The sequence below is a fragment of the Hydra viridissima genome, unplaced genomic scaffold (genome assembly GCF_058129835.1).
Source record: "Hydra viridissima isolate aposymbiotic clone 2 unplaced genomic scaffold, HvirCarnegie_v1 scaffold_1, whole genome shotgun sequence".
In the NCBI taxonomy this organism is placed as follows: Eukaryota; Metazoa; Cnidaria; class Hydrozoa; order Anthoathecata; family Hydridae; genus Hydra; species Hydra viridissima.
In genome coordinates this window covers 1217226-1234077 of record NW_028324300.1, presented here as the reverse complement: position 1 = coordinate 1234077, position 16852 = coordinate 1217226, and the positions used below count along the sequence as shown (strand labels likewise).

Here is a 16852-nt window from a genome sequence, read left to right as displayed (position 1 = left end):
GTGTATATTTGCTGAAATTTTGTTGCCAAAATAAATAGCTACCTTCTTCATTTAATAAAGTAAATATCTGCCTCCATGCTTCAACTTTTAAAGGTGTTTCGTTATATGCGCAAGTTTTTGTGTCCCAGAGACGCTAAATTTTGTGTTTTTGAAAATTTTTTTTTTCGGAAAGCAATTTTATCAGCATCAGGTGGGTTTTCTTTGCGCATTACATAAATATCTGTTCGCCTATTTTCTTTGCGCATTACATAAATATCTGTTCGCCTAGAGTTTCCTAAAAATTTAAATGCAAAGCTTATTTTTAGCATTTAGCTATTGCTTACCATACAGCTTAACAAACTATATACATGTAAAGCTTTTTTTTAACTAGTACAAATTTGCTGTTTTTCAACTGAGTTTTAAAATATGTTAATCAGTACTGTATGGCTTTGAACTTTCTTTAAAATTACGCAGTAACACATAATTTTGATGCAAGTTTATAAAGGCTAAAAAACAGTATTAACAGTTTTTATTAGCATTAACAGTAAATATTTACTTAGATGTATAGCAAAAATGCAATTAATTGTATGTATCTCAGAGTTCACTCCTGGTCGATTAGGAGCATGCTTCAACACCTTTCTAATTTCGTCCTCGATCTCTTGTTCATTCGCTCCCTTGATGATCTTTTTCAAGTTTGTAAATATTTTAAAATAATTTATTTGCAATAGTTAATAAAAGTACCCAATAAATTAGTAGAATAATCAACTACCACAAAAATGGTTTGTGAGAAATTATTGTTGCTAACGGCAACTAAGTATTTCGACCAGGGATGGTGAGTCGCAATTGAAGTTGAAATATTTTAAATATTCAAGTTTAAGACATTTAGAAAATTTTGATCGAAATTGAAGTTGAAATATTTTAAATAATCAAGTTTAAGACATTTAGAAATCTTTTCAAATTAAGTCGAAAAAACTAGCTATCTTCAAACCTTTTAAATTTATATTCAAAAAAAATTTTCGTGGTAAAAGAAACTGTTTTAAGTTCTCTTTAAAAATGTTGAAGAATTCACCAATTATAGCAATAACAAATGAATTTCTTTTTTCATTTAAACTCTCTTCTCTAGTTTTTCAGTCAGCAAAAACCTCATTGAACATCTTTCATTTTCAATTAATATTCCGCGGATTACAGCCAAACATTATGGAACTTTTTGTTACTGACAATCTTTTCAGGATTCAAATAAATGTGTGCATGTATTGAAACACAAACCTTTTCAAATGAATCAACGTCATTTACAATTCATTTAATTCTTTCGATAAAAATAGTAACTAAACCTTGATTAAACAACTCCCAAGCAATTTTTCTAACTTTAAAAATATTGTGGTTGCTTAATTTTCTTTACATCAGTCTATCAAAATGTTTGTTGTTTATGTTTACATGCTTTTACAAAAAGTATAAAAAAATGCTGCAATATAACTTCGTCATACTGAAGTGTGAAATAGAGTCACTAAACATTTATGTACCAATTATTGTACACCTTGCTGATAAATTTTATCACTTTCTCTCTATTGCCATATAGTTCCAACTCTTCCAGCAATAACACATTTGTGTTTCCAAGTGTGCCGGGTATCTTTTAACTTAGGTTATACGCTTTAAAAATGGAATGCATGTTTGAAGTTAGGGGATTGGCATGTTCAAAAATACTGTACTCTTTAACTATATATTTGTAGAAAACTTTTAGCAGCTCCTTTATGCTATTTGTAGAAAACTTTAGCTATAACCTTTTAGTAGCATTGTTTAGTATTATTGTTAAAAATATTTGTTATATTAGGTTGGAGTGAAAAAATGGATTTTAAAGTTTGAGCTAGAATAATTAAAGTGTTTATGGTCCATATTAACAATCCTCCAAACTTACATTAGTTTCTTATAACTTTATCACCGTCTTTTACCTAACTGAAGTAATTTCGAAGTTTTTAAATTTTCATTTTTGAAAAAGTTTCATTTTCGAACCATAACTCCCTATGGTAAGTATTTACACATTTTGAAGTTGCGGTGACCAAACCAGCAAATAACGATTTACTTACTGTTTTGCTTTCCCTTACCTCATGGTATTTTATTGCTTCTGCTTTTATTTTAATCTGTTCTGTTTAGTTGCTATGAATTATGAATTGTAAATTTATAAACTGTTGTCGTAGACTATAGTAGTGCGATAAGTAGTTAAACATAATCCAACTGTAAATGCGTGAAAGAACACAAAGTTCCGTCAAACGACTTTTTCTTCGATTGAACATGTTATATGTTTGAATTGAGTATAGCTTTAGGATTATGTTTTTAGATTCTTTCGTTTTTTCTGTTCACAACAATAAAACACAGCCAGTGTTGATATCTGGGTGTGTTTATTTATATAAGTTTTTAGTTCGTTTCAGATGCATTTTTTACAAGCTCTACTATCATAAGGATCACATCAAGATCATTTAATGTTAAAAGTTGCTTAAAATGCTGAGTTGATTGAATTTCATAGTAAGTCAGTTGATTGTCGATCCAAGACCAAATATTTTCAATTGGGTTGAGATCTCGTGATCTAGGGCACCAGGGCATCACATTGAGCTTTTTTTCAAAAAAATTTCTTTGATTGAGTGAGCTGTGTGAGCTGAAGCCCCGTCTTGTTGAAAGATGAATTGCTTGCTTCTGCCATACAAGTGATTGACTAAACACGTTTCCAATGTGTTCTTGTTGGTGTATTGATTAATTCGGCCTTCGTACAGCTCACAACAGCCTATACCTTTGTGAGAAAAACATCCCCAAATGCCAACCGAACCTCCACCGCCTTGTCGACGATGTTGCAAAAACCTGTCTGAATATTTCTCAGTTGCAAATCTTTTGATTCTTCCCTTGGGGTTTACGACTTGAAAATTAACTTCATTTGTCAATGGTGGAGAGGAGTTGATGAGTATTTTCCATGGTGTTTTGTAGGTATTCCGTCCTTGTAGCTACATTTGATATGACTGACCCAGAAGATGGGGTAGTGTCTTGTGCTTTACTGTTTTTCATCGACCTATAAGTGTGGGTTATTTGGTCCTGTATAGACGAGGTGAAAGAGAACTTGTCCTTCTTACATTCCTTTAAAATAAAAATCCTTTAAATTTAAAATAAGTGTATTCTATTTATTCTTTTATAATGGTGAGTTTATAACTATATTTATTTACTTCTAAATCAAATGTTAATTTCCCTCGTCAAAATTTTTTATAATTGAGAAGTCGGAGAGGTGGTCTAGTTCTCCTTCAAACGATTTTTCTCGTTGGCCCAAATTTACGCCGTAAAAAAAATTATTATATATAAGATTGGAGGTTTAGATATTTTAATTTGTTATAATGTTTGTCAAAGTAAAACCAGCGATGTCTATGGGTTTCCAAATTTTGGATTAGCCATTTCAGTTGACACATACGCTTATTGAATTTTATAACGTTTCTTCTGAATCCAAGGATCGGAAAAGAGGAGATAAGAAAAGGAGGGCACCCATTACCGAAGAAAAAGAGCATCAGTTTGAAGATCTGTACATCTGTGGCTTCGTGATTCCAGAAAATGAGTTGTGTTGGTAAGAGCCATGAGCGTATTGTATAGAAGCAATCTCCCTTCATTTGGGTGTACAAGCGGTGACGCTCCAAGTCAATGTGGTTAATTGGTATGGAGTTTGCAAATTCCATAGCTTGTTGGAGCTGAATTTCAATTAAAGCTATGTCCTAAAGGATTCATCAGACAATTAGTATCATCATTCTTGATGTTCTGTTCACTTCCAAGCTACTAAATAACTTTTGTCTCTTTCTAATAAAAATTAATGCCTCTACTCTAAGTGGTTATGGTAATGTTATTTTGGTTCGTCCGGACCGTATGTGCCGTATATAATAAAGAGTCTTTGATCGATTTTGTTTTCCGATATGTTGTTAATGGTGGGGACGGCCAAATATTTCGTAAGTGGGTATCCTGTTTAATTATGTCCCAATGCTTCATTATGATTTGGTTTATGGCTTTACCTATGTTAGTGATTACTGTGATCAACGGTAATTTTTTGTCTTTCTAAGGTGTTCTTGTTTTGTTAACAAAGTCATGTTGTGTCCACTACTTATTGATGTAACGCTTTGTTGGTATACTTATTGATGGCATGCAGTGGGTAAGCTCTGAGTACTAAGGTCCTAGTTAACATCTTCAACTCTTTGATTAAGCTTTCTTTGTTTGATATGATTTTGTTATATATTAAAGCTTGGCTATAAATTATGCTATATTTTAGATGATTAGAGTGACTTGAGTCATAATGCAAAAGGCACATAGTATCTGTAGGTTTTCTATGAATAGTGGTCTGGATTCCGCCGTTTCTATCTTTTACATCCATAAATTTTTTTATATTTTTACATCCATAAAATTTATTGAAGAATTAGAGTGATTTATAGTAAACTTAATGGTTAGGTGCAGGTTGTTTATGAATATAACGACTTCTTCTAATTCATTCGTTGATCCATGAAATATAAAGAATATATCATCAATAAATCTCTTATAAAATGATATGGATTGAGGAAATTGTTCCATAGCTTTAGAATCTAAATGTCCCAAAAATAGGTTGGCATAGGGTGGTCCCGTCATTTGGTGGAAAAATTTGTTGGAGAATTGGAATGTAGTGTGAGTCAGAATAGCTTCCAGTATGATATCAATAAAAGCGATTGATGGACAATGTTGCATTCTAGCCTATGACGGAATCTGTTTCGTGTAATATTTAACAGTATCAATTTTTTCTCCATGTGGAATATTAGTGTATAAAGAGGTTACATCGGCTGTAACGAACATGTAGCCTCTTGATAGAATTCTTTGCGTTTGTGATAAGTTGAGGAAATGAGTGGTATCTTTAAAATAGGCTGGGAGCGATTTTGCCAGTGGTTGGTTAAAGTATGTTATGAACTTAGATAGATTATCGGTTGGTCCTTCACATCCTGACACTGTTGGTCGTAAAGGGACATGAGTTTTCTGAATCTTCGGTAAACTAGAGAATAAGGGTGAGCGATGAGGTGTTTTTGGGCGCAGAAAGTCTACAGTTTTTTCGTCGACTATGTGGTGGCATTTCATAAAGTTGATCAAGTTATTCAAATCACGAATCACGCTTCTGGTAGGATCGTATGTATGTTCCTATCCGTCAATAATTTACTCATTTTTTGTTCTTTGATATCTTTATCTAAAGTCATATACCCCCTCCTTTGTCAGCTTTCTTAGTAATATTATTTGGATTTGATTTCAAAGACTTTAAAGCTCTTCTTAACTTAGGTAAAAGGTTGCTTTTATCTTTTTCAATTAGGTTATTGTTAATAAGAGAATTTAAATCGTCGTCTCCTTTTTTTTAGGTATGCCAGTACCGTCGCATTCCTCGTGTTCGGAGGTTGCCAACTAGATTTTTTGGCAAAAAGGATGTTTGCTTCTGCGTATCAAGCTATTCTCAAAGAACGATTGTCTTAGCCAAGACTGTTTGAATTTGTTCGCATGCGAATTGCAATTTCATAAGTTTTGTGTGTTGAAGAGGGAACGAAATTCAATCCTCTACTTAGAACCTCCATTTCTGCGTTTGACAATTCATGCTTAGATATTAATTACTATTTTATTGACCAACAGACGGGTCATCTCTATTTTTTCAGCACGTATTTGGCGTTTGTATTGCTTGTTGTCCGACGTACGGACAAAAGGTAAAAATAATCTTTTCATAGTTAACATTTGACAGTTTCGCATTATGGAAGCTGGAGAAAATAGTTTTTGACTCTGGTCCTCAAATAATAACGATTACAAATATGTAAGATACATACTCGGGTTTCAAGTTAACAATTCATCGGTTTAAGTTTATACGACAATATAACAAAATATAGCTTAATTTTTGGATTAAACTTAAATCTTGATTAAGTTTCTGCTTGGTGTAGTTCTGCCTTAATTCTTCAAGTTACAGCCTTGTGTTAAAAATTGATTTTTGTGATAGGATTAAGTTACCACTCACTGTAATTCTAACCTGATATTCCAAGTTATAGCTTGTGTCATTATCTATTCTCGAGTTAACATTTTTAAGTAGATTAATAAGCCGCACGTTAACCTTTTCTAATTAAATTAACCATTTTGTTCGGTATGCTTGTTTAGTCGTTCAAAGTCTCCTTAGTGTGTGTCCAGTTTTATTCTCTTAGTTCTAGTCTATTATCGCTATTTACATTTTTAATTGAATTAAGTTCTTGCTGAGTGTGTTTTCTAGCCTCATTCGTTTTTCTTATATGGTCGACATATCATGAATTATGATTCTACTCGGTGTGTTTCTAGCCTAACTCTCATGGTTCTAGCCTATTGTCAGTTTTAATTATGACGTTTATGATCGGACAAGGTTTTTGCTCATTTCATTTCTAGCCTAAATCTCTTAGTTCTAGCCTAGTGTCAATATTCGTTTTTTATATTGACCTTTTTCATTGTAATTCTAGCCTGATTCTCTTAGTTCTAGTCTAGTGTCAATATTTGTTTTAATATTGACATTTTAAATCGGATTAAGTCCTTCTTCAGTTTATCAGTCTATGAGATATCTCATAGTATATATTATTCCAATATCACTGGCTGTGTTTATGTATAATAGATTCGTATTATAAGGTTTCAGCGAATACGATGCGAATAACGAGAGTAACGGTAGAAAACACCATAACAACGATGTAAACGCAAGAAAAACGTACGTAAGTTTTACAAAAATGAAAAATATCATAACCATGCAAGACGATACCAGAAAGAGTAGAAACAACAAGAATATAATTATTGCGCACCGATATCAAAAAGCATATAGTATCAGTGATCAGGATATAGTTAATCATATAAACGTAAAAAAATGTATATAAGAACTACTTATTCACTTTCAACATCAAACTTTGGTGAGAATGTGTTTGTTTAAAACGTATATAAGAGCTCTAAAAATGAAAAATATAATTGCATCCATATACATCCTGTTCTTCATCGCTAAACATGAGCTCGTCGCACTTAGGTTCCATCGTCTTTGTAAGTCGGGATGATTGACTAGATCCTGATCACTGATATAGTCTATATGTTCTTTGATATCGGTGAGTAATAATTCTATTCTTGCTACATAGTTAATAAATAACACTTACAATTTTTAGAAGGAAAGGAAGTCGGATGGATTAAAAGAATTAAACTAAGACAATTTATTAAAACTTAATGGCGATTTATTCCCAGGTAAAAAAAATCGGTCATAAGTCGATTAATCATGAATACTAGGAAAAAGCAACCCGTAATACGGGTTATAGTCGGTCTTTTCCTTTATTTATAGTGGCTGTTTTCCACAATTTAAAGTTGCCAAACTTTAACTAATAGAAAAACGCCTTCAAATGAAAAATATTAAACCATCTGTAAAATTAAAGAAAAAAAAGTATGCGGAGGTAAAATAATTTACCAATTACTTAACATTATTTGAGTAATTTACAACTGACATAGGTCATATCACTGTAAGGCAGAACCATTTTCCTCGACATTACTAAGTTCGACACAATACGTTTTTAGTTACTGACACAAAATAATAACACTTCATGCTTTAAATTGACGAAAACGTGAAGCTAAATTCTTGTTATATTTTTTATAACATGAACTTTAATTAATAAGATTAATATAAAGCGAACGCAAATTATGCATGAGTTAATAATTTTTTGGTACCCCTTTGAAACATGTTTGTTTAATAAAGGAAATTGTCTAAATAAATTTATTAAAAATAACTAAGCAATTGAGTACAAATACGTTACAAACAAAAAAAAGATAATTTAAAATCAAACATGTGTCTAACAAATTAATTTCATCTCGCCTAAGTCTATCTCTTTCATTTCTGCGACGATTATTTTCAACTCGCCTAACCAAGCTCTCCTCATTTGGGTTCGAAGTATTTGCTGCTTGCCGAGCAGCATTTCTAGCATTTTGTTAATTATTAATATCATCGCCTTTTGTTGATTATTAATATCATCGCCTATCTCTTTCATTTTTGCGACGATTAACTTGCCTATTAACATTTTCATTTTCTAAACTAATTTCTGCTTCTAGCCTAATATCATCCGTTTAAACTTCACTTTTAATTGAAAGTAGTAACAAAAAATCTAAAACGAATCCTGCAGATTGCGATCTTTCCTATATAATAAAAAATGTAACGAATAAGTAAATAAATAAGAAAAACATTACGTGCAAAAAATGAAAATCAATGTACCTTATAGAGAAAAGCTGTTGTGATTTACCAGAGTAGTAGTTGTAAAATATTATCATTTTATGTTAAAACACCAAAAAAAAACACGACAGCAACAATACACAACAATAGCACACACCATAAGTTAATGTAATATGTATATAATATAACTTAAGTAAGATAACATTCATATAAAACAAAACATAAGTACAAGATTACTCAAAATTTTATTAAAATACGTTATGTATTTTTAGAATAATTGATAAGAAAGGCTTAAAAACAGCTAGACCCAAAGCAGTAACAGTTTAACACTTATGACTATCGTGTAGCCCTCTGCTAAAAGTGCATCACTTTGCTGGCGAAGCTGACAAATGATTTGCTCTACACGTTTACCAAGTCACAGCACTTTGAAAACACGGAAACAATACAATATAAACATATGTATCAACTATAAACATAATAAATGTGTTTTAATATGTATATAAGGTTAAATATATACCTTATATACATATTTAAACACATTTTTAAAACAATTATATATCAAATTAACACATACACAAGCATTAAAAAAACACTTTGCATTATTATAAAAACACATTGATAAAACAACTATAAGGTACTTATTACCACATATACATACATATCAAAAAAGCATATATGCAAACAATAAACGTGTGCAAACAAAAATTTTAAAAATGACGCAAGAAAATTTAAAAAGATATAAAAAATATATTTACAAACAATATTCTTTATCTTCTTCTTTTTTTCATAAGAACTGTAATCCTCATAACAAAATTTAACCTTTACATGTAATAACATGTGACATGCCATGTCAGTGTTGGCACAAAAGTTTAATTTATTTTTCTAAGTTTTCTAAAAAAGAACAAAAATATTTAATAGCATCACAGAAATTTCAAAGAAGTAATAACCATTTTATGGAAATAGCATTAGTATAACTTTAAATAACATCCATACCCCTGTTTCCTTCTACAAAATAAATTAATAAAAATAAAACTGCTAAAAGAAAAACGAAAGCAAACAAAATATGAACGATTTAAAAAAATTAAAATCCTTTCTAATTTAAATGCTTTCTACTTTATCTAATAAAAATGTATATATAACTAATTTATATACTTACTTCAATTATAATATGATCTTAACGATGATTATTTATCTTAATATGATTCTTTATGTAATATATCTAAACTAATAATTAAATTCCAAAAAAAAAAGTTTTAATTTGCCTAATAGATTTTTCTGCTATGACCGCGTGGTTTTAGAGAACGGGCTCTTTCGAAGCCTAGGAACTAATGACGAAACGACGTTAAACGTTTCTGTACCAATTATGTTATAGATAAGAGACGGTAGTGTCACACATGCAAAAAAAAAAGGTGTTTAGAGGAACTGTTACTCTAAGTATTAAACAAGAATTTAAAAATTCTTTTGCTTTGACAATTTTATTATCAAAAAACTAGACTAGTATCATAAAAACTTTGTCCTCGTACAATCTTTTTGGACATACTGTATTTAATAAAACTTGTATTAGGCGAAGGACACTTGATATTCCACATAAAGTTGTCGGTGATTTCTCTGCGGTTTTATTGATTTGTTCAGCGACCTTCAAGCAGGTGCTTGAACGTTTCACGGTATAAGGTGACATAGATATCAATACAGACCAGATATCACTTTTAATTTCACTATTTGGACTGAAATCTTAAAACCGTATATTTTTCAGTCGAATTAACAGAGACTTTTCGATTCCACGAATGTTTAAGGAAATTTAGTTCTTAGAAGTAAAAGTGTTTGCAATTAAAAAGAAACGATGAGGTGAATTTATGTCCAATATTGCAGATTAAGCATTTAATACAACGGTTAATGATTTTTGTTTTATTAATGCTTTTATATTTCATTATGAATATTGCTTAATTTCTACACTAGCCACTGTAATATATGCTAATTGCATTAAAACGTTTTTAATACAATTAGTGGCGACATTTCAACTACATTACAAACAAAAATTTTTTAAAATGGTCTTATCTGAGTTGTATTTGAATAAACAACAATTGTTTACATTATTTTTAAAACAATTTGTTTTTTAAAAAATAAATTGTTTTTGTGAATGTTTTTTTTTTTTTATTTTAAATAATAAACAGTTATTGTCCTACTAACCAGTTAAGCCGTTTTCAACAACTTAATCTTAAAAATGGCATTAAAAAATGAGCGGTTTTTAATTTTTATCAAAATTTTAATCATTATATTAAGAAAATATTTTTTCAAATAAGAAAATTTTTTTTTAACTTAACACTAAGTTATATCTAATGCAAAATATAGAAAAGTCGTAACAAATATAGTTGTGTATTTTTAAACGGGAAAAAATTTCTTCGTATTTTTAATTATAAATATCGCGATATTATCATTAATGACGAAACCATACAACATTAATGTCGCTAATATTGAAACCCAAACGTCATTTGTAGATTTCATATCGAAATTTATGGAATAATATTGAAATACATTATTGAAACTAAATATCGGTTACTTTCGTTAACGATACGCAGAGTTGTTCCGTCGCTATTTAAAAAATTTAGCATAATTTAACTCAACGTTTTATTACATTTTATTACAGCTTATAAAAGATGCATCTGAAACGAACGGCAAAACTAAAGACATAAAAAAACTATGAAATATTTCATGTCTAAAAAAGCTATGTCTCCAAAATAGTCAAAGGAACATCAGCTTTAGTCTTCAAATGACTTAGGGAACAAGCGAACGGCTGTGATATTGATTAAAAACTAATTTTCTCTAAGAAAAGCAGTAATGATTGCAACAGAATTTAAAATATTCAACTTAACATTGTAAACTGTCGGTTTCTCTGTCAGATCAACTGCTTTGTTTCTTGATTTACGCGCTATCAATATAGATGGCATGGAAGTCAATAATCTGTCTCAACTGACTGGTTTCTTTAACGAAGACCAATTTTTTTCAACAGAGAACGGATTTTTTTTACGAATATAAAAAAGTGATTGAACAATTGCATGAACGCAAATTTACCGCTTTTATCACTTTTTACCCCATTTATCAGTTTATACCCCTCTTTTTGCTGATTACCGAAAAACTAAACAAAGATTTTTAAAATTGCTTATTGTATTTCTATTACTAAATTTTACATTTACAGTTTTAAACAAAGAAGTTATAGAAAAGAATTTAATCATCAAATATTTCATCATCTGCCTCTAATAAAATATTTTCAAGCTCAGATACTCTGTTCTTCTTTTTCTCATTCCGCTTCCAATCAGACTTCATTATATTACTTTTTTTTTTTTTTTTTTTTTTTGCTACTACTTAGTCTTTGTTAGACTAACATGCTAGTCTTTTCTGGTTTTACATTTTGCCTAAAATCTGTAAATGTTCCACCTCAAAAAAACATTCTTTCTGTTAAAGCAGAAGTCACTGGTACAGCCAAGTAACTTCTAGCCAGACTAGCTCTAGCTAAGGTATTTCACCCCTACTTTGCTTGCACCATTCCAAACCATTCACATTTCTTTCAGGTAAGGTCATTGTGTGATACTTTTCACATCAAGGGTGGCTTGAGCTTTGATTGGCTTGACTGTAAATTTTAAATGGGTTTCGCTTAAGTTTGCCTTCTGTCTTACAAAAACTGAAGGTACACTGGATCCATAGTTTCGTCAAGTTCTGATGTTTCTAGAGAAGTTTGATCATCAACCAATTACTTGAAGAACTGAACTGCGGTTGGGTGATTGTCAATCAATTCCTTGATGGCGGCTTCCCTCCCTACCTCTCTGTTTGCAATATCTTTGAGTGTGTATCGTTTATAATATGGGTGCAGAAGTAAATCCGCATTATAGTATTTGACTCCAATGCCATTATTGTGTAAAACTTTCTGAAATACTTCCATGGATTTGTTTAGGCACTCTGCAACTTTATTGCCATGCTCTTTAACGTCATTTACGGTTCTTTTGCAAAACAAGTGGAAATTTAATGTCTTTTTGAACTTTATGCATGGTCACCTGTTTTTCCGAAGACCAGGAAAAATTTAAAAATTCCGAGTTTTGTGCCGCATTTTACCGCATTTTCGCAAAATTTCTGGGATTAAAAATATACTAAATTACAGTTAAATTAAAAATTTACTTTAAGTGAGCTTTAACTCCACTGGTGCTACCTTGAGACAGCTTAATCACTTATTTGCGCTTATTGCACTCAGCAAATCCTGATTTCCTGACAGAGCCAGAGATGTTATCATCTCCTCTGTCAATCTTGGTAAAATAATTCCAAAGAGACATTGTTTCTTGAAGGTGGTTTGATTTGTTTATGATTTGGTTGTTAATGGTAGTGGTTTTGGTATACTAATCAGATCAGAGGTAAAAACTTTGAAACTGTTAGTTTTTCTTGACTTTAGTCAAGCTTATTTAGGAGGCTAATTTAATTTTAGGAGGTAATTATTTAAAATCTAGCTTGATAAAAAGAAAGCATTAATTTACGCTATTTTATCCATAATTATCGCTTTTACTAACTTTCATCAAATATTATCGGAATTACCGGTTTTTACCGTTATTACGCAATTTTATCGTTTTTACGGATTTTAACATTATTTAAGAAAAAGGAAAGTGTGAAAATGCATAATAAGCATTTGCAGATATTTTTTACCGCCGGTGCGAAAATAACGATTCTTAGTGGTAGTTACACCATTGCTCAAACATATGCTTTTGCTTAACGCAATCAAATCTGGTAATTGACCAATCTATTCACATTACCAGTGTATATACAGGAAATTTAGTTATTGTGGTAAAAGTTTTGTCATATCATGAAGTCTAAACTTGATTTAGACTTCATGGGATGACAAATCAACAGCTAAACCGACCATATTTGAAGAATTAAGATTTAACTTACGGCCTGTTTATATGGAAAGCAGGCTGGCTCGGCAAACGAGCCTGCCCGTTTACAGAGATATCGACTTCATGATTCTATTAAACTTTTTATTGAAACTTACTTCTGCGGCTAAACTATGGTTCTGTTTAAATGAGCTTTAGAGCGTTTTCATACAAAAAATTTGAAAAAGGAGAATTTAGAGTCGAATATAGGGGGGATTTAGTTTCGAAGAACTCACAGGAAGATAAGGAAAATTTATACGAAGGAACAAATCCTGGTAGTCACATGGGTTTTTACTCAAAAATGTTGAATACCGGTACTTAACTAATTTAGCTTGCATTTAAAATGTTTATATGATATGTTGATATTTTTTAAAAAGAAAATTTTAATTCAGGATTGTTGCAACTCCGTGCAAGAAATACTAATAAAAAATGTTAACGACTCAAAATACTTTTGCAAATGCATTCATAAAAAAGATTTTGTTTAGCAATGTTCCTCATTTGTGCTCATTTGCTTTAAAAGACATTTCTATTGGCAAAGAACTTCTCATGTTTTGTGGAGCTAAAAACCTCAGTTGTATGCTAAAGTTTTTTCATTTTCTTTAAAGTTAAGCCTATTTATTAGGGCGTGTCAATTTTTTTTTTCTTTTTTTCTTAATTATATATGGCTAGCAAAAAAAAAAAAAGTTACATTTCCAGGTAGATTATAAAAATAAAAATTATTTAAAGGCACTTCCATCTACTTTTTTTAACATACAATTTTTTGTTAATTTTCACATAGTTTTTGAATAAGCTTACTCAAATAGATTTGATTTCAAATAGCTTATAAAAAAGTAATAACTTGATTTGCAATATACATGAGTCAAAAATTTTTCAAATTTAAGGCAGGTCGCCTGCAATCCAGTAGTCCCTTTTGTCCTAAACTGAGGGTTCGAAGGGTCCTAAAACGGCTCTGAATTAAATATATATCTAAATATATTAGTTTTAAATACTATTTTGTGTATAATCTCTTCATAAAAAATCATTATACATCAAATCAATAAAATAAATACAAACTATGTCTTTTAAGAAGTTTGTCAACTCTTTCTTATTTGAATTATTGGCCATAGGTTCTCTGCTTGATAACTGACCTCTAATGAATGTTTCTCTTCTGACATGTCCAAACACATGACAAGCCTTTCAGACGTCATTTTCACATATCTTTCTACAGATTGTGTATGAGGGGACCGTTTTGGTACTTTCATCGGAGAGTTAATAAACTCTTTAACTGTCTTATTAGGTAGATGGCATGTTAGAGGGGGTTCAGCAATACTACTCCAGTCTATAAGTTTTGACAAACAGTTTGCTTCCATGATGATGTTAGGTTTCTTTCGAATCCTAAAAGATTTATCCCCAAATTGAAGTATATCATTTCAGGCTCTTCCTAATTTAACTATTTTATTTACAGCTTCTCTTCGTTCTTCTACTCTCTAACTGCAAAGCATAGCTTGCAGAACAGACTCAGGGTGAGGATACCAAGCTGCTCTTTTAGAAATGGGTAAAACAGTATTGATTTCCTCTTAGGTTGAAGTTTTAGTAATTGCATCTGATTAAGTAAGTTGATTGGTCCCACCACCCTATTAGACTTTACTTTAATGTTAAACCAGTTAGGGATAAACACACCTGCTATGTACTCAATTATCAGCCTCAACTTATATAAATTTTTACCTATTATTCCATGCTTAGATATCCAGATTCTGCAAAATCTTAAGGTAGTAGTTAGCCCTAGTTTCTTACATAGTTTTTTTTTAACCCATTGTATTACTCCTTCTCCCTATCCGAATTTTTACTGGTATTTAAATTGGTACTATCATAGCCAACAGCTTACTATTTAAAATGCAAGGATCTTTCTTTAAGCTATTTAACTAAATGATCTGAATTTATCTCTGCAGGTTTTTTAAATCTGATATTCAGGAACAAAATGGAAAAGATAATTTCCACCAGGTTCGCTGCAAACAGTATAATGTTCTTCTTTTACTAGACCTGGGATCTACCTGCCTTCAACATTGATAAAGACTTTAGTTTCATCTTTTCTATCATCAAAAAGTATACAACTTAAACATTATTGGTAAGTTCATTTTCATGTTTTGAGGTCAACTCTTTTTTAATTTTTCCTGTGCTCTCTTAACATTATTATGATCAATGACAAGACTAGTATTTTCTTATGTGATAATTTTAGCATCAATAAGAGCAGCAGTTGCTTTTTCTGCAGTCTCTCCTAAACCTGTATGATGCCTTAAGCTTGCTAAAGCTACTTTTTTTTATTCATGGTATTATATAAACCAACTTTTTTTGTTACTTCTTTGCTTGTTTGATTAATACTCATTTTTCTTTCATCATTGGGATCTAAAGAGACCTCATTTGAGTTGCCTTGGGACAACATAAAATTTTTTTATTGATTTATCATTTCCTTGTCTATTTTTGATTTCTTTATTTGGGTGGCCCGTTTTCCTATTATGCACCACTTTAATGCTGTAGTTTTTTTTATCTCTTAGTTTCAAAAACAGCAGTGACTGCTATTTGAAAGATACATTTTGTTCCCACTTTTTCTCTTTGATATCTGACAAATTTTAAGTCATGACAAGGAAATTTCTTTTCTTTTTTACTGATGCATTTAATTTGAACTTCTCTGTCACAATTTTGTTCATAATTATTCTCAGAACAAAGCAGTATTTTACAACTAGGTGTTAACAAATCAAACATTTTATCAAGTTTTTCTATATATCTCTATCTCACTGATATAGTTACATTGCCATTACTAACTCTTACAGCCAATGACCACAAGTCTTTGACTTTCTGTTTAATTCTCCTTTCAGAATTAATAACTTGACTTACAAATTTAGCATTGGCTTTTTTCCACTGTATCATAATTCCTTAAATAATATCGTGAACTAGCTGATCAACAAAGAAGTTCATCTGGTCTTTCTCACTTGTCTCTCTTAAATATAAGCCATACTTGAGGATATCTCTAGAAGTTGGAAGTTCTGATGGAAGAAACTCTAGACCTTTTCCAATCAAGCTACTGAGTTGACAAATTGTCTTCTTTTTTTTGGGTATTTGGCATCTTGATTATGTTATAAGTTTTATTTTTTTTAAAAAAAAATTAACAAATAAAAATAAAACAAATATTAAATAGTTTTTACGAGTAAGAGTTTGAATATTTAAACACGTCATTTTGCTACATGTTGTCTTTCATACTGAATTCTTAAGGTGGCACACCACCAAATACTCTAAGTTCTTTAAAACTTGAAAAAAGGTTTTACAGAATTTAGAAAATTTTGTTTAGAGTAGGAGTCTTTTTTGGTCTGGGAGATGAATCAACTTTTTGTAGATCCTCATTTCCAGTACCTCTAATACCTTTTATCTTCTTAACAGCAACACTTCTATCATCTTCAGTACTAGAACACAACAATGTTTGAATTATACACTCACTGAAACAAAGCCAAGCTGATCTTTGAGGGCAACACTATTTTAACAACATTTTCTTTATGGACTTGAGTTGTTGCAACTGGTAAATTACATGCTTAGGACCTTCAAACCAAGAATGTTCAACTGCGAACTTAAACCAACAAGGAAAATTAACACTTAAATTTTTTAAATCTTTACCTTGAATGCCATATTTAGAGATCCATATTCTACATATTCTGTTAGCAGTAGTAAACCATCTTGAATGTGAAACGGGCCCAATTTGTAATAAATAAAGTTTTGGTGGTAAAATACC

At 30.8% G+C, this 16852-nt stretch overlaps 1 protein-coding gene across 1 annotated transcript; it reads right to left on the bottom strand.

Annotated features, from left to right (window-relative positions):
- Positions 1-4371: 4371 nt before the first annotated feature.
- On the bottom strand, positions 4372-14444 carry LOC149892821 (uncharacterized). The gene is made up of 3 exons (XM_090079118.1): positions 14223-14444; positions 4795-5148; positions 4372-4713 (listed from the first exon to the last, which is right to left on the bottom strand). Exons 1-3 carry the CDS (start codon positions 14442-14444, stop codon positions 4372-4374), a joined length of 918 nt encoding a protein of 305 aa, XP_089935244.1.
- Between the last annotated feature and the right edge of the window lie 2408 nt (positions 14445-16852).

Bases quoted from the DNA above. Each gene is read 5' to 3' on its own strand.
- LOC149892821 (XM_090079118.1), bottom strand. From the start codon at position 14,444: ATGGAAGCAAACTGTTTGTCAAAACTTATAGACTGGAGTAGTATTGCT. The intron at 5,149-14,222 runs GTCAGTTATCAA...ATTGACGGATAG, and splicing joins AAGAGAAACATTCATTAGAG to GAACATACATACGATCCTAC. The intron at 4,714-4,794 runs GTAACCTCTTTA...ATTCCGTCATAG, and splicing joins ACATGTTCGTTACAGCCGAT to GCTAGAATGCAACATTGTCC.